Below are 17,900 nucleotides of genomic sequence, written 5' to 3'. Positions count from 1 at the left end.
TAAGATCTGTAAAAATCTTTTTTTATAATATTGCACATGTCACTTTTAAGTAATTTAATATCTCAGACACTAAAACGTTTAACAAGTTAATATGGAAGATGTAGAAGACTGCAGCCGGGTTGCACATAATCTCGAGGATATTTTTAATGCAGTGTTTTAGTGGCTGTGCTGACCCTGTAATAAGAGGATAAAATATATGGACAAAAGTACACATTACACCTTCAGGAGCTGCTCAGCCAGGAAGCTGCTGGCACACAGTTTTTGTGATGATAGTAGTGCGAGATGAGGTTTGGAACATCTGGCCACGTTTATGCACTTCCATTTACTGTTTACAGCTGATCATGGAATATCTAGGAGGGAAGAAGGGCTTTAACAAATGTTTGTAAAGGCAGACTGCATGGCTAGTGCCTGATTGTATACACTCTGGCAATGGAGCTGAAAACACATGAAGGTGTATACTTTTTCCCATCAGGTACATACTGTTTACACCTATGACAGAAACTGGATGTGTAAAAAACACATTTACACCAGCCTATTTATAGATTTCTGCTGAACATATCTTTATCATTAGATAACTGCTAAAAGGTTTTCATCTTCTGTTTTTGTTTGTTGAAGCTTGAATGATTCTTCTTATCTCTCTGCAGTTGTTCCAGAAGAGTAGCTTCAGGGAGCTCATCCAGGTCGTGACTCCTCTCTTCCAGAAAAATCTGTCTTTCAGGGAAGTGATGGCTGCCGCCTCCAGCCTTGTATGCGGGTACACTGAGGGGGCTTTCTCCCGAGTCACCTCCTTTAACTGGTATGAAGACAATAACTACAAAGCCTTCCTGGGTATCGGCACTGGGTGGGCACAGGACCGTTACACATATGATAACAGCACCAGTGAGTACACCATATACATCTGTATTACCTTGTATGACAGACCAAACTAAAAGTACTGTTCTTGAGACTGCTACGGTTCTTTTTTGGAGTAACCTTTAATTTGCAAACCCTCTAGTTTTGTATAAGAGTTGTGATTTTAACCCACTTTGCTGATTTGCAAATTCTCTTAAAACCCATATACAAATATGGAAGTTTCTTGGAGAACTGGGCTCAGATCTTATGTGGATTTAGCACATGGTCTCCCAATACTTTTTTCTCTTCATGCTGTGGAAGGAAGAACTCCAGCAATGTGTTGACCATGATGAGAAGCTTTTTTGTTAGATCATCACCTACTATAAAGTTGATCTGCATAAAGCCAGTGTTGCTGGAGTTTTCAGCTGTCAGTCGTGTTCCTGCTTTATGCAGTTTGGAAGTGGAGGAAGTTGCAGCAGCATTTCTTTACTTTCAGTCTCTGCATGTGGATTGCCCATTGTCAGCTGGATAATGGGCTAAAACAATGGATGCATTGATGCATGGCTGAATGACTGAAAAACTGTCTACTCTCATCTTTATCAGCAAATTTTAATTTGATCTCTACCCTGCCCAACCTATGCAACACATTTAGATGAGCATAAAAATAATTATGCACTCTGTAATTGGTTTCCAAATAATTTTTTGTGCCATGGCATCTTTAATAGGGTTCTGTTTAAGTGCCTAGCTTGACCTATATTGCAACAGCTTTTACATAACAAATAATCTTTCCCTTCAGCTCCTTTCTGCAATGACCTGATGAAAGAACTGGAGTCCAACCCTGCCACCAGGATTGTGTGGAACTCTGTAAAGCCCATGCTGATGGGACGGATCCTCTATGCCCCTGACTCTCCAGCTGTCAGAAAGATCATACAAAATGTAAGCGGCATTTAGGAGATGACAGGTGGAGCTCATGGTGTCAAACCAAAACCTTGTTCTATGGAATAAAAACAGCTTTTAAATTGTTTTTAATGAGCTCTGACTGGTGATTCTGTGTGTTTTTATGCAGTTTTTATATCCTGCTTTATATCTATTCAAAGTAAAGTATGTTTGGCTAATAAATGCACCTATTTGAGCAGTTCAAAATAATTGCCCAAATAAGTGCTTGGAGGTGTTTTATAGGATGGCTGATAGGAGGACTTTGGTGGCAGCAACAGTTGAGATATTTTATTATAATTCAGCCACATGTACTTCAGAGATTTCAACTATAGCAGGTATGTTGTATTGATTCACATAACACAGGTGCCATACAGTCAGCAAGTTAAAGCGTAGCTTGATGTATTTAATGCCTGGTAGATTCCAACTCTGATACTAATACGTGAGGGATTTATTGCACATTTTGTACATTTTAACAGTGAATACTCGAAATAACTTGGTAGTTAACAGGATTGAACCAAGTAAAGAGACATAGTTAAAACATCTAAAAAATTGAAAAATGAAAAAAATGTAACATTTCTTGTATCACAGATAACCCCCTTTAGATGATTTGTTTTACTCAGTAACCTCCATGTCTTTGTTTGTCTTTTGGAGCAGCGTCCACTGTAGTGAACAATGCATTTTCCTTCAAAAGGGGATCAGCTTTCATCAAGTCATGTCCAACCTTTTGTGTCTAGATGTAGATACGTGTTGGTCAAAGGCCTTTGAGGGGCGGGGGTGGGTTGGTAGCGGTCATGGATGGTTTGATCGCAATGCAAGAGCACAAGCTGATCGGCTATGGTGAAACCACGGCGCAGTCTAATGGCGCCGTGGCCTTTTTAACTGTTGTGTAAGCAACAAAGTGTCTCCTTAAGGATGTGTGATCGGACACAAAAGAGACACACAAAAACGTGCGTTTCCCCCTTCCCAACCTTTAATGACCTCTTTGTTTTCCTCTTCTCTCAGATTGCGAACTTGATTGGTCTAGGAATGTAATGAGCAAGGGGTTAATCCATTACTTTACAAGACTGAAAACATAGCCTCTATAGGCTCTTTGTTGTCATGCTCTCAGCTCCTGTCATGCATCAGCGTGTTTCATAAGAAAGCGAAGAACCATGCGCTTAAACATATGTTGTCACGCTTTATGTGACTGCTCTTGTTTTATGTAAGCCATGTAGGTCTTGTCTGTACTGTATCCTGCCGTTACCGTGCTTATTTTTCATTTGTTACACTGTAAGAATTTATCTTAAAGTGCAAAGTCACATACTTCAGAGCCTTCTTTTTACTGGAAAGCATAGATAGATGCATATTTATTCTGTGAGGGCACAATCAACATCCATTTTTATCTTTACAGTGTCTCTTACATTAGATGCATCATATGTGCTGCTGTGTCTGTATAGATATTCATATTCAAAGTTGCACGTCAGCTACTCGAAAGATACTTTGATTGCTTCCTTTGATAAAATTATGGAACTAAGTAATCCCCCCTAGCTCCCTTGTTCTCCCCTTTTGCCTGCTGTTTTCAAACTGCCTCATGGGCTGAGGAAGCACTCACTTGTGGGAACCTGACTGGGATTCACTGGGCAGGCTGAATGCATTCAGCCAGTTGTCACCAACAGCCTCCATTGTCACCCCAGCTCCATTGTCCCCATTGTCACCCAAAATCAGACACACACAAGGGGAAGGCGTTTAATTGGGTGTACTCTTGAGTGCTTTCATCCCCCACTGCACACGGCTGAATGCTGAAGTAGCCAGCCTCGGGTGTGTGCCACACAAAGCACTGTAGCGTACCCATACGCACATTCAGGGTTTTAACGATAAGCGTGTGGTAAATATTTGTTGCACAGTTGCCGGTTATCTATACAGGCCGACAGGAATTCTTTGTGTGAGAATGTGTGTGTTGTCTTTGCTGATCCTGTTTTCACAGGGAGTTTAATGTGGGAATGGTATGTAGCGGGAGATTAGGAGATCTGTGACAGAGTGTGTGTTTGAATGTCTGAATGTTGTGTACACACGTGCAGATTTAATGAACTTGTTCATTTCTTCTGTATACTGTTTGAACTGTAGTTGTGTTTGTATCTGTTCCTATGTTACTGATTGTTTTTCCATTAAGATATGGGGAACAGTTTGAATAGCTTTGCCTCGCTTTGGCTAACGCTTTCCAACTACTGACATGCTCATTTGCATGTCTCCCGTAGGCTAACACTACCTTTGAGGAGCTAGAGAGGCTGAGGACTATGGGGAAGGCCTGGGAAGAAGTTGCTCCTCAGATCTGGGCTTTCTTCCAAGATGGAGTCCAAGTCAAGATGATCCGGGTAGGGTAGTGTGTGAATGAAAAGGTGTCAGTGATTGAGGCTCATTTAACATCAAAAGATAACCACAGAGTAGATTAACAAAATATTAATGTCCTAATAAAGTGACCTGTCTTCAACAATCTAGTACCTATCAGTCTAATAACTTTAGATAACAGTAACATTATTGCATGCTTTGTTCTCGTCTTGGCAGGATTATCGTGTTCCTACTGGTTCTTGCTTCTGTTAGTGGGGGAAAAAATAGTTAAGTAAGTGTGATGACCCTTCTTCCTTTCATTTCAGGACACCATCCGTAATCCTTCTGTGATGGATTTCATCGACCGGAGTCTGGAGATGGCGCCTTTCTCCTCCAAACACATCCTCAACTTCCTGCACAGCGGCCCCCCAGAGGAACGCCCAGATGACGTGCCTGATTTTGACTGGCGGGACATCTTCAACCTTACAGACCGGGTGATTCGGATGCTTAACCAGTATGGGGATGTGAGTGGCTGTTGCTTTTTTCTTGGGGGATTTAGCATTTTCTTCCTGCGGTCGCCTCTCCAGTACCAGTCTTCTGTTTTTGTGAAGTGTGTATCAGTGTGTGGAATTATACTGACTTGTCAAAGGGAGCTTGGCCTTTCTAGATGAATCCAAAGTGTCAGAATAATTTTTTCAGAGTGGTTTTTTTTTTTTAACCTTTTCACCTGTCTGACTTTGACAGTAAGAGTGCAGACTGTTGTGCAATTTTCACTTCACCTGAAAAGGTGACAGGCCTTTTCATGACATAATCCAATTATTCACAGGTCCTGTCACCCGCTGATTTCAGTGCCCTGGTTACCTAACCGCTACGTGCTCAATGCAACCCTTGACATGATCTAAACATTTAGATAGTGTCTCTGGGAACTGTAATTTGTCCCCCTGTCCAAAGACATGGAAATCCACCCAGGTGGGCCTGAGCCAGAGCAGCAAACTGGCTGTCAAGTCTCTTTTGTTTACTGCTGATTGAGAGGGAGGGTAAAATAAAAGAAAAGCATCACAGACCATCTCTTGTGAGTGCCCTCCACTATGAGTGGGCCAATGTGTTTGAAACAAAGTTACCCATTTCCCTGTACAGGCTGAGCAGGATGAGAGGCCTATCACACTTGGGGGTGACACTGGGGTATCTGGGGTCATGGTTGGGTAGATCGTTGGTGCTCTGTGTTTTTGTCCAAGTTGAAGCTTACAGCACTTCTGTGTGACAGGGAGAGTGGGAACGATTGAGGCCGATTAGATACAGCTGTCACTCTGTCCACCATCCTTTATAAAGAGGCAACAATGAACGTGAGCTTGATGGCTGGCTGAGTCAGGTTGGTGGCACGCATTCAGATCTCACCACCCAGTTGGGCTGCAGTGTTGTTAGTTGGATGCTTGATTAAATGAAGGGGAGGCCTTTCGGATTTGGAGTAGTTTTCAGTACGTGTTCTGGATAATGGGTTTATAAATACATACTGTAGATGAATATACGTGGATGCATATGTGTGTTTGCACACAAAGAGGTAAATATTTTTGCTCTGGCGGGATCCCTTTTGAAACCAGGCTCTCCCTATTTGCATTCACTTACAGTGAATCGCTGTATCAGACACGGTTTTCAGTGAAGAGACAACCACTGCAATGCCACTGCACATGTGTGAAGATACACACATGTCTTTGTGACTCACTAGCCTCTGTTGTCTTTAACATTCGAGCTATTCTGTTAGGTTTGGTTTGAGTAATGGCAGTATTTGTCTGTCACTATGGAGCAGCCACAAATGAAGTTTTGATATTCACAGTTCTCCAAACTGATTGAATTCAAGACGACTCTGGTAATGTACTTTTCTCTAGCACCACCTGCAGATTAAAATTTTCATTTTTGTAAAGACAGTCATGATTTTCAGTCATTTTTTTCCCTTTTGTCTTCTTATAACGTTTACTGAAGACTTTTACACCGGTTAAAAGTTTATCCTGTATGTTTTTATTCATTTGGTAAATGTTCATTTGATTTAACTTGTCGAGGTTCCAAACCTTATTGACCATAAAGACAGGTTAGGATTAAACACAAAGTGTTTATACACCATTTTGCATTTAATCATCATTATTAATCTCTGGTGGAGGTTTCTTCCTGTTAAAAGGGAGTTTTTCCTTCCCACTGTCGCCAAATGCTTGCTCATAGGGTGTCGTCTGATTGTTGGTATCTTTACCTTTCAATGTAAAGCGCCTTGAGGCAACTGTTCTTGTGATTTGGTGCTATATAAATAAATTTGAACTGAACCGAATTTTTGAGAGATGTTCATTGAATCCTCTGGTAAACTCAAACATTGACGGCACGACCTGTTAGGAAACTTATTTTGAGTTTTTGAGTTGATGACTGTTTCTCTTCTGTTCCCTCTCTCGCTCCCAGTGTGTGATTCTGGATAAATTTGTGGCACTGCCTGATGAGGATACCGTTACATATCGGGCGTTAGGCATGCTGGAGGACAGAAAGTACTGGGCAGGCCTCATCTTTGTAAATATGTACTCCTGGACTACTAATCCCCCGCCTCATGTTAAGTTCAAGATCCGTATGGATATTGATGCAGTGGAACGCACCAATAAGGTCAAAGACAGGTTAGGATGAAATTCTACTTAAATTTGTATTTAGTGTCGCACAGTAAACACGTAGGAGCTAAATATGCGTGTATTCCTCAGGTACTGGGATCCAGGCCCCAGAGCTGATCCTATGGATGACCTCCGTTACGTTTGGGGTGGCTTCGCTTACCTGCAGGACATAATAGAGCATGCCATCATCAAGACACAGACAGGAAAGGAGCGGCCGCTGGGTGTTTACCTACAGCAGATGCCCTACCCTTGTTACGTGGATGATCTGTTAGTGGAATTATTATAATTAAAGAATGCAAATAATTACATTTAACAGTCATTGCAGATCATAGCTTTTACTTTCAAGGTATAGCAATAAATTATCTGTCCATGTGCCAAAACTGATCTGTCTTGGCAGGAAAGCTGACAACTTGTGAGATGTATGCAACAATCACTGCACATTTCTCCTTCATCACTTTTGCCCTCTTTGTCTTCCTTTAAAGCTTCATGCTGGCTCTCAATCGCTGTTTCCCCATCTTCATGGTTCTGGCCTGGGTCTACTCTGTGTCCATGATTGCAAAGAGCATTGTTCTGGAGAAGGAACTGCGGTTGAAGGAGACCCTTAAGGCCGTAGGGGTCACCAACGGTGTCATTTGGTCCACCTGGTTTATTGACAGCTTTATTGTGATGGGCACTAGCACAGCTCTTCTTACGGCCATCATCATGGTGAGAAAAAAGAGCTTAGCTTTTTCTAGGAGCTCCTTTTGTGTCTGGGCTTTTATTCAACTCATCCAAGCAAATATCTGATTACCAACACCTCTCTCCTTATTTGCATGAAGTTGCAATTTAACCATTTAGTTTTGCACTGCAATCTGGCATTTTACCAGAGGCAGTACGTGTGATTAAGTCAGTGCATCTGTTATATAACGCACCAGTAAATCATGACTTACACTGTGAATCATTACAAGTGTTTTACCTTGAAATAATAAATGGATAATAGTTTCTCACTGACCCCATAAATCATTAATGAAATAACTGTGAATACTGTGATATCATGGGAATTATGTCAGTGTCTTTGCAGTAATGTGCCGGTGAATAATTAACACTTCTAAGCCACAAGTTCTCTCATGTAGACAGCAAGTTACTTGGCAGGCACATTATTGTAAAATGGGCTGTTGTGACATCTAGTGGGAGTATTGTGTAAAAAAACAAAAAATAAATATTAAAACTTCCAAATTATGAGTGAAAATTCACAAGTATTTCTTGTTTTTGTGGTGATTATTTATTAGCTCTTCTTATCTTATATTCTCAAAATTTTCAAAAGCTTCATAATGACTTAAAACCCAGTAAATTTGGTTTTGGGGAAATAAATGAGTCTTTCACTTACCCAAGCCATCAAATATTTATTTTAAAGACCATTTTTCTTCCAGTGTACAAGCACACTGAGCATCTAAACATCATCCATGCACTTTTTTGCCTTAACTACAGGGAGGCAGGGTGTTGAACTACAGCAACCCGGTCATCCTCTTCCTGTTTCTGCTCACCTTCACCACGGCCACCATCATGCAGTGCTTCCTTCTCAGCGTCTTCTTCAACCAGGCAAACTTGGCAGCTGCTTGCTGTGGTATCATTTACTTCACCCTTTACCTTCCGCACATTTTCTGCTTCGCCTGGCAAGACCGCATCACCAAAGACATGAAGCTCCTGGTGGTGGGTGTCTCAAGTTGAAAGCATGCTTACTAATAATGACTGTTGTTTAGTTTTAGTTATAGAACAGGATTAGCTTATTAGAATCATTAATACTTACACACAGTATGTGTACCAACCACAGCTACTTCTGTTTCCTTACTTTTAACCCTGATGCAGACTTAGGAACAGACAATAGGAATAACACATGAGACTACAGATGGTTGATAGACTTGCTTTAAATGTCAAGCAAAGATAATCTTAGCACTGATTCCTTTCTCAGAGTCTACTATCTCAAGTGGCATTTGGGTTTGGGACAGAGTATTTGTCAAGGTATGAGGAGCAGGGTCTGGGTCTTCAGTGGGATAACATCCAGACAAGCCCCCTGGAGGGGGATGAGTTCTCCTTCCTCACTTCTATCTGCATGATGGGCCTGGACACAGTCCTGTATGGGGTTCTGGCGTGGTACCTGGACAATGTATTCCCTGGTTAGTGTGTAGGAGAATATTGAAGGGTCTTGTTACAGTTATTTCATTATAAATAATTGTGTTCATTTATTTAATACGATTTATTTTCATCATAGGACAGTATGGAATTGGCCGTCCATTTTACTTTCCCTTTCTGCCCTGTTATTGGCTCAACACTGTGGCTCCAGCTTCAGGTACGTTTGCTATTATACATTTCCGGATGCTTTTTCGTGGGAGGGTTAATTTGTTTGAGAGTGGATATTGCAGACAGATAAGAAACAGTCATAAATCTAATATATTGTTTTTGTCATCTAGCAACAAACTAATTTAAATCTCATTTCCCAAAGGCAACACCAGAATGGAGTTGGATAAAAAAGGCTTTGATAATCTTGCAAACAAAGAGCAAAGAGAGCAAACAAAAGAAGAAGATGGAATCCATGATCAGGAGAATAGCCCAGAGAAAGCCAAGGGTAAAGAGGATCCACCTTCCTGTGAGCATCACAACCAGCGTGAGAGGCTGGGGAAGGAGAACAAGCCCGAGAAGAACCAGGAGAAAGACGGTATAACGGATGGAGCAGCTTTACCACAGTGTATAAAAATACAACATGCTTCTACATTTAACTGTCTGCTACTTTCTCAATTTAAAGAACACATCTTACTATAATGATCGTAGCATATGTATACAAGTCTGTTCCCTCTAAACACATGAATCAATCTGAATGAAACTTACTTTATAACCTACAAAGGGTATCAGGATGATCAAAATCTGCTGTATGTTTGTTGTTTACATTGCAGGTGTGTTTTTCACTTCCAAGAAAACATAATTTATTCAACACCATTCACAAGGCTATTGAACACTATCCTGTTACGCTAGTATCAATCCAGTACCATCTTTAGTGTCACTATTATTCATATTGATATGGTTTTTATCACTATATACAGTGATATGATACATGATAATAACTTGATAAATCAACATACATGTCTGTGTTTTCATACGTGAGTGAACTAGCTTCCTCCCATAGGGTGCATTTTTGCCAGTACAGTTAATTATGTATTTTATGACTTGGACTTATGTAATGTTTCTCCAGGCAAACAGCTGATTTCAATGCAGGATTAGGGCTCTCTTTCATTGCATTCATTTTCCATTTATCACTGTCAACATTACCTGTGTGGGAACTCAGTGTCCTTGTATGTGTTTGCACTTGCTGACATTTGTGAACGTACACAGCTAACCCTTCAGGTTTATGCTTAGTTAATAAGTGATGGAAACGTTTCCTTTGCACTGTATGGCATTCCAGTTGGCTGAGCTCATATGTTCCTTCCTGCTTTCATTTGGGAAATATCACATTTTTTTAATTTACTGAAAAACATATATTCTGTCACTCTGTTTTGTGGAATTCAGTAGTTTTCTTTTGTCTTGCATTATTAACTCCATATCTAGACAAATGAAAGAGATGAAATGTGTCTTTGGTGTCCACAGAGCAGCCTTACTTCGAGGCAGAGCCAGATGATCTAGTAAAGGGTGTCTGCATCAAGGACCTGGTCAAGATGTTCGGTAGTTGCTTCAGACCGGCTGTGGATGGCCTCTCCATCAGTTTCTATGAGAGCCAGATTACTGCCCTTCTGGGGCACAATGGAGCTGGAAAGACCACCACTATGTATGCCAAACAGTACATAGATGCCCATTGATGTATATCTATAGACTAAAGAAAATATACTAATATCTGTTTTCTTCTCTTCTGTCTCTCCTAGGTCTGTCTTGACTGGTATGTATCCTCCCACCTCAGGGACAGCCACCATTTATGGGAAAGACATCCGCACGGACATGGACACTATCCGACAGTCTCTGGGAATGTGTCCTCAACACAATGTCCTTTTTCAGTAGTATGTACTTCCTCACATATTAATAACAGAAGTAGTTTTTGGACATGTTACATGAGCAAACAGATATAAAGATAGCACCGTACTGTATAGCTGGATCACTGTTTCCTTGTCTTTCTCTTGCTCTTTATCAGTATGACTGTGGCAGAGCACATCCTCTTCTACTCTCTGCTGAAAGGCCGTCCAATAGCAGAGGCTGAGGAGGAGGTGGAGAACATGCTGCAGGATCTGGGTCTTCCTCACAAGAGAGATGTACTGACCCAGAACCTTTCAGGTGTGTTTGTAAGCAGATGCACACATAGATCTATCAAAGCTCACTGTAATGCAGACTACACACACACACACACACACACACACACACACACACACACACACACACACACACACACACACACAATAATGTACTCCCCATCAATAAATGATGGTGTTCTGTTCAAGGGGGCATGCAGAGGAAGCTGTCTGTTGCTCTGGCTTTTGTTGGCGGGGCCAAGGTGGTGATCCTGGACGAGCCCACATCTGGGGTGGATCCCTACTCCAGACGTTCTATCTGGGACCTGCTACTCAAATACCGTGCAGGTAACACTGATCGACACTGATTTTAGACGAGTATTGGTATAAATATTTTAAAAACCTTACTGGTTTTTAAAATATTTATACCAGTGTGTTGTATTTGCGATTGTAGATTGTACTAAGAAAACATTATTATGTGTTACACGAAAATATTCTGAATACAAGAGTGCTCATACAGAGAATTAATTACCCAACCCGACTATTCACATTAGAAGAAATCTAAAATGAAAATCATTAAACACACTTAGCTCGACCTGTTACACAACATGGCCTGTAGAGATTAGACGATGAATAAATCTGGCTGGTTTGTCTAGACGGCCAGCAAATAATTAAGCTTAGATCCTGCACAAATCATTATAGCAACAAAACCGCTACCAACAGCACGTATTACACTTTTCTGGCATACCTCATATCACCATCATAAACTTTAACCTTGCTGAACTAAAACTTTAAAGTGAAATATATAATAAATGATATATTTTCTATTACAACTGACAGATGCCTCCAGTATAACATGGATGACTGTGTTTAATATATTCTTGGGCGGGAAGGATTTATGACACCACAATCAGACCAGCTCCACTGAAATCGCCATAATAAAAACGAGTTATTACTCAGCTTTGAAAAGCTTTTCTTAAATCAAACGCATATTTCCATTATTCAGCCTCTCTTTATTAAATTCACTCTCTCTCTGCTGTTTGCAGGGCGCACAGTGATCATGTCCACCCATCACATGGATGAGGCTGACCTGCTGAGCGACCGCGTGGCTATCATTTCTCAGGGTCGCCTCTACTGCTGCGGTTCCCCAATCTTCTTAAAGAACTGTTTTGGTGCTGGCTTCTACCTCACTCTTGTACGCCGCATGAAGCATGACACTCTCAAGGTGGGAACTAAGGAAGAGGGAACCTGTTGTATATTTGTGCATTATCCTCTTTAAAGTTATAGATGTTGTAGTTTTGCAAATTAAAGTAAACCTGGTTCTTCCTTCCTCCTTATAACATTTGTAAAACCCCCAACATTACAAAGAAAACACAGCAGGATTTCTTATTTTTCTGATGGTATATTTAACACTGCGACACAGCGATTTCTCATTAATATCTTGTTACGGTGTCCTTCAGCCTAGCTGTGACTGCACAGAGGATTGCTCGTGTGTGTGCTCGAAATGTTCGACATTTAAAGCGAACCGGGAGGAGAGTCACACCCCTGACAGACAGATGGATGGTAAGTCACATTTAGAAGACTTACTGTGGGAAAAGCTGGCCATTAATTCATTATATTATTAGTATATAATCACTTTGTTATGCCGACACTATTGTCATTTTCGTTGAACCTGTTTTTAGGCTATTAATCTAATTATTAAGACTATAGGGCACACCCCCTTTGTCATGTTGATGAATAATACCTTTACAATGGATTGCAGTCACTCTGGTTACTGTATCTGCTGACAACACACCTAGAAACACCTTATATTCACTGTGAAATACTGTGACCTATAAAATTAAAATCATTATCATTAGTTAGTGTGAAAATTAAATGCACGGAGTAACAGATTAAATGCAAAGAATAATGTGTAAAAGGCTGATTTAAGGCAAAATATATTTCTTATCTTATCTTCTTATCTGCAGGTAACATGGAAAGCATCACAGCCTTGGTCCATCATCATGTGCCCCAGGCCCGCCTGATCGAGGCTATTGGCCAGGAGCTCACCTTTCTTCTGCCCAATCGTAACTTCCAGCCCAGGGCTTATGCTAGCCTCTTCAGGGAGTTGGAGGAAACTCTCTTGGACATCGGCCTCAGCAGCTTTGGTGTGTCTGACACGTCTCTGGAGGAGGTGTGTGGAAAAAAATAACCCTGAAAGTAAAAGCAGTAGTTTCATGCAGTTACAATAATAGGAATAATATCAATAGTCATTTACATTTGCAAATTAACATTGTGACTCCATAACTAAAACTAGAAATAAAGAAGCAAAAAATAATTATTATATCTTTAAAAACCGGCAATCTGTCACTGCCTGGCTGTCTCTGTAAAAAGATACATTTTATATGTTTTTTTCATTAAACTTTCTTCGTCTTATGTCCTGAAATTAAAATGGATATATATATATTTTTTGCAGATCTTTCTGAAGGTCACTGCAGATGGGAATGCAACCAAGAGGAAATGTTTTCAAGGTAAAGCATGAACAAACTGTAGAAAGAGCTCAATCTAGGGCAGAATTTTCTTTTCACCACTTCTTTTCTTCCTGTTGATTTATCAAAGCCTGATTGGAGCCTGACAGTTCTGATTGTTTTCTCAGTCCACCCGTGTCCACCCATAATCATGTTTTATGTCCTTCATATCCATTCTTTAACTCTCTCAGACAACAAATCATGGCAACAGATTTCTCGAGCTAGTCTCTGTGGATTCAACAGAGTTGCTGTTGATATGGAACCGCTAAAAGGTGACAGCGTCTTTAAGCTCACAGCTCTGGCCAGTAGCTGCTGTTGTGAGGAAAACAACAGTTATTGCGAAGGTTACACTAAAAAGGAAATAACATAAAGAGATTTCTGCATGGTAAAAATGAAAGTACTTACTAACAGCTAGTTAGCCTAGCATATATAAAAACCATGAAAAAGCTGACAAAACATTTGTAATAAAGTTTTCAAAAGCTTAGAAACATTTTATACACAAAGGAAGTGACCATTAATTACTCTGGTACATAATGGCTCCATTAGTAGATTTGAAAAGGCTAACATACAAAGCCATGCTAGTTGTTTCCTTCTGCTTGTAGCATTTGTTTTCAGCTAACTAGAACCTCACCAGGCCAGAAAATCCTATCAGTCACTGATGAAACTCTAACATTTAAGATTATAAGATGCTCTTTTAATCTCGTTTTATGTATTTGTTTCTACTACTTATTTTGGCAAAGGTTATTCCTGGCAACAGTGTAATGCAGAGAGCTTCAGCTTTGCTATTAGGCCAGCCAAAGTCAGGCTACTGAGCACTGCTGGCAAATGCTTTTCTGTCACAGTGAAGACTAAAGATGCTTGGCTAGCTCACTGGCGGCTGTAATTTAGCATTGAGATCTCCGGTGGAAGTCATTTTAATTTAAGCTTTTATTTCAGAGTCCAATGGCCAGAGTACATGTGACACATCAGAAGGCAGTGCAGGCAGAGGATCCTACCAGGTCAGAGGCCTCTGTCTGACCACCAAACAATTCTTTGCTCTGGTAATCAAGAGGTTGCATCATGCCACACGCTCTTACAAAGATTTCATTGCCCAGGTAACCTTCTTATTTTATGATATCTTAATAAAAGACATTGTCATTATCATTATTCTTTTAAGAACTACCATTGCCTTGGACGGCTGTGGAAACAAACAAAGTGCACTATGTGTTTCAGCTGTGTAAGATTGGTTTTTGTTTTTCTGTTTTTGGTAGATTGTCCTGCCTGCCAGTTTTGTTTTCCTGGCACTGACATTCACTCTGATCGTTCCACCTTTTGGAGAGTATCCCAGCCTGACCCTCAGCCCATGGATGTATGGACAACAATACTCCTTCTTCAGGTATGCACTATTCCATCATGAAAGGTTTAGCTGTTACGAGAAGATATACCTGTTCAGTTGGGTTGATCAGTCTGGCTCAAATAAAACATCTTTTAACAAATGTTTGTGTAAAATGTGTAAATGGACAGAATTTTCAGATTTTTGCTATTTTGTATTCATTACACTTTACCCAATGTAGTAATGAGCGCCCTCCAGATGCTCAGATGAGGTACTTCGGCGAGGTGTTGTTGGAAAAGCCCGGCTTTGGGACTCGGTGCATGGCGGATGAACCGCTGGAGTAAGTCAACTTAACAGAACTAGCGGTTCTTGCACTGTCTTGTGTGTGTTTTTTGTTTAACATTAGTTCCTTTCCTCCATTGGAAGAGATTTCCCATGTAACAACATCACCACAGAATGGGAGATGCCTTTGGTCAACCCTGCTCTCATAGAAATGCTGGCTGGCACAGAGTGGAGCTCCCTGAGACCGTCTCCACAATGCAAGTGCAGCACACCTACAAAACTTACCATGCTTCCTGTGTGTCCTGATGGAGCTGGAGGGCTGCCACCTCCACAGGTAGGCTACGTAACTGATACTGAACATGACCACATTATGTGCATGCAATTATATAAGTACAACGCTAAGATCCATAAGTGGAATTACATCTGCATTCGATCCACTGCTGCTGATAAGTGTTAACAGAGAAATCCTGTTCCTATTCCTCAGAGGATCCAGTCAACAGGAGATGTCCTCATGGACCTAACAGGCAGGAATATTTCAGACTACCTGGTGAAAACCTACCCCGGAATCATCAGAACCAGGTGTTTTGGACAAGTTCTTGCCAGTTGTTTTAATATACTTCAGGGTGAAAAAAATATCTAATTACTGCATCTGATTTTTTTTCAGCTTGAAAAGCAAATACTGGGTGAATGAACAAAGGTAATTTAAATTTGAATCAAACTAATTTATTGGAAAATCCATTTCAGTCCAAATAGTGGAAATGTCTGACATGGTTGAAGTGCACCTCATAGACGTTGTGCTATGTGCAGTGGTATGGTTCTTCCTCTAGTGGTTGAAATAAGGTAATAATTTAAGTATGAAAGCAGGCAGATTACTGAAAGGCTCTGTCAAAGGGATTTTCTGTGTGGCATCCAGGTACGGGGGTATATCAGTGGGAGCACAGCTCCCTGTTTTAGGGGTGGAGCCAAAGACCATCCAGGACGTAGCAGGTCAGCTGGGAAGACTGCTCAATGTAACAGGGGTAAGCCTTTGAAGCCAAATACTATGTTTTTTTCTGTGGAGGGTCTGAGTCATTGTCGCTGTACCTCTGTTTCTGCATGTTTATCACTTTGTTCCTTTGTGATTATTTTTTAAGCCTCAAATTTGTGCTTGCAGGGAAAATACTCGAAACAAACGCTAGAGGATATAGGGACGTTCTTTAGGTACATGGAGACTGAAAACAATGTCAAGGTCAGTTAATTAAATGAAAGCTTTGTCTCTAAAATTAACTTGCCTACACAATATGAAAGATCATGCTGTAGTTTGATATTAGGAATCAGCAGCAGCATCTATTCCTTTTTGCAGGTGTGGTATAACAATAAGGGCTGGCATGCCATGGTATCTTTTATGAACGTGGCCAACAATGCAATCCTCCGTGCAAACCTGCCCAGAGAAGCTAACCTTGCTGAATATGGAATCACTGCCATCAACCATCCTCTGAACCTCACCAAAGAACAGCTCTCTGAGATCACTGTGTGAGTCAACCTCAGCCAAGTAGTTATCACCCCATCTTATTTCAAGGGCTTTTTAAGAGAGCCAAAAAAGATATTTGTTGCACAAAGATCTCCTCAAAAAACATAAAAATAAATCCATCTCTCTCTCATTTTCCCAGTCTGACCACATCAGTGGATGCAGTGGTGGCCATTTGTGTCATCTTTGCCATGTCCTTTGTCCCAGCCAGCTTTGTCCTCTATCTCATCCAGGAGAGGGTCACTCAGGCCAAACACCTGCAGTTTGTCAGTGGTGTCAGTCCACTGGTGTACTGGATGGCCAACTTTCTGTGGGACATGGTACTGCAGCAGCATTACATTAAGACTGTGACAGTGGCTGAGATTTCAGTACAATCAAGAAGATCCGTCAGTAGCTTTTTGTAAACACTGGTATTTCTGTAACTCTCTTCAGGTTAATTATTCCATCAGTGCAGCAATGGTGGTGGAAATTTTCATCTTTTTCGACAGGAAGTGCTACACCTCACCAACCAACCTCCAACCATTAATTGCTCTGCTTATGCTTTACGGGTAAGCTTTAATCTTTTTAGTTCAGTGTTTTACATGTGTGATTTTAGTTACTAACGGTGTAATAATTATGGATGTGCATGACTAGATGAATAATTGTCACTGATCAAACTAGTCGGTGTCAGACGTACTAGTCATTTAATCCAGTTCTTAACATTCTAATTGATTCCCAGTGCCAGTAAACTGTCTTAGCTGTTATTCAGCCATCTGCCACCAGGTGGAGCTGCAGCCCAAACAATATTGTGGAAAAACGTTAATCTAGGCATGAGATTTTTGTTATTTTTTGAGGTTTTCTGAAGGCAAAAGAATAAGATTGTGGAGACAAGTGGTTAAATGAGCTTTCTCTCCCTTAGAGATAGGGTGAGGAGTTCAGTCATTCGGGAGGGGCTCATCGTAGAGCTGTTACTCCTTCATATTGAATGGAAGCAGGTGAGGTGGTTGCCTACTGGGTGAGGAGGACACAAGGTAGATCCAGAACACGCTGGAGTTCCCAGGCCACATCCCTCAGCTAGCCTGGAAAACCCTGGGTGTTTCCCCAAATGAGGTGAAAGACGTGGCTAGGTTTCACTGCTTAGGCTGCCGCCCCGGACAAGGATGGATGATTTATTGTTTCTTGTTATTTCAGATTTGCACTTTTATTGTGGTTATTTTATTGGTTGTCATTAATTGCAGAACAATGTGCTTCTTTAATAATGCACGGCACAACGCTGTGCGCAACACTTTTTATCTGCGATTTATTTGTTTTTTTTAATGTTAATTTGTGATATTTTAATAATATGTAAGCATCTGTAGTAAA

At 40.8% G+C, this 17,900-nt stretch overlaps 1 protein-coding gene across 2 annotated transcripts in view; it reads left to right on the top strand.

The window, feature by feature from the left end:
- abca4a (ATP-binding cassette, sub-family A (ABC1), member 4a) overlaps positions 1 to 17,900 on the top strand; it is a 31,108-nt gene that overhangs the window by 7,457 nt on the left and 5,751 nt on the right. Inside the window, exons 9-39 of one of the 2 annotated variants that reach the window (XM_084938947.1) lie at positions 645 to 879; positions 1,628 to 1,767; positions 4,002 to 4,118; positions 4,398 to 4,595; positions 6,511 to 6,716; positions 6,798 to 6,974; positions 7,190 to 7,412; positions 8,175 to 8,396; positions 8,656 to 8,860; positions 8,956 to 9,033; positions 9,187 to 9,399; positions 10,323 to 10,500; positions 10,595 to 10,726; positions 10,858 to 10,997; positions 11,162 to 11,299; positions 11,998 to 12,176; positions 12,412 to 12,514; positions 12,919 to 13,124; positions 13,407 to 13,461; positions 13,650 to 13,730; positions 14,395 to 14,552; positions 14,709 to 14,833; positions 15,012 to 15,110; positions 15,197 to 15,386; positions 15,537 to 15,631; positions 15,717 to 15,749; positions 15,966 to 16,071; positions 16,206 to 16,280; positions 16,395 to 16,564; positions 16,702 to 16,879; positions 16,992 to 17,107. In XM_084938947.1, the coding sequence (XP_084795073.1) occupies positions 645 to 879; positions 1,628 to 1,767; positions 4,002 to 4,118; positions 4,398 to 4,595; positions 6,511 to 6,716; positions 6,798 to 6,974; positions 7,190 to 7,412; positions 8,175 to 8,396; positions 8,656 to 8,860; positions 8,956 to 9,033; positions 9,187 to 9,399; positions 10,323 to 10,500; positions 10,595 to 10,726; positions 10,858 to 10,997; positions 11,162 to 11,299; positions 11,998 to 12,176; positions 12,412 to 12,514; positions 12,919 to 13,124; positions 13,407 to 13,461; positions 13,650 to 13,730; positions 14,395 to 14,552; positions 14,709 to 14,833; positions 15,012 to 15,110; positions 15,197 to 15,386; positions 15,537 to 15,631; positions 15,717 to 15,749; positions 15,966 to 16,071; positions 16,206 to 16,280; positions 16,395 to 16,564; positions 16,702 to 16,879; positions 16,992 to 17,107 (4,571 nt within the window). The remainder of the gene's footprint in view (positions 1 to 644; positions 880 to 1,627; positions 1,768 to 4,001; positions 4,119 to 4,397; positions 4,596 to 6,510; positions 6,717 to 6,797; positions 6,975 to 7,189; positions 7,413 to 8,174; positions 8,397 to 8,655; positions 8,861 to 8,955; positions 9,034 to 9,186; positions 9,400 to 10,322; positions 10,501 to 10,594; positions 10,727 to 10,857; positions 10,998 to 11,161; positions 11,300 to 11,997; positions 12,177 to 12,411; positions 12,515 to 12,918; positions 13,125 to 13,406; positions 13,462 to 13,649; positions 13,731 to 14,394; positions 14,553 to 14,708; positions 14,834 to 15,011; positions 15,111 to 15,196; positions 15,387 to 15,536; positions 15,632 to 15,716; positions 15,750 to 15,965; positions 16,072 to 16,205; positions 16,281 to 16,394; positions 16,565 to 16,701; positions 16,880 to 16,991; positions 17,108 to 17,900) is intronic. The other variant, XM_084938948.1, reaches the window with a different exon arrangement.

The sequence above is a fragment of the Perissodus microlepis genome, chromosome 9 (genome assembly GCF_051167445.1).
Source record: "Perissodus microlepis isolate ML-2025 ecotype Zambia chromosome 9, ASM5116744v1, whole genome shotgun sequence".
NCBI lineage: Eukaryota > Metazoa > Chordata > Actinopteri > Cichliformes > Cichlidae > Perissodus > Perissodus microlepis.
The sequence above is the reverse complement of the archived record's forward strand: the minus strand, read 5'-3'. Positions and strand labels throughout refer to the sequence as shown.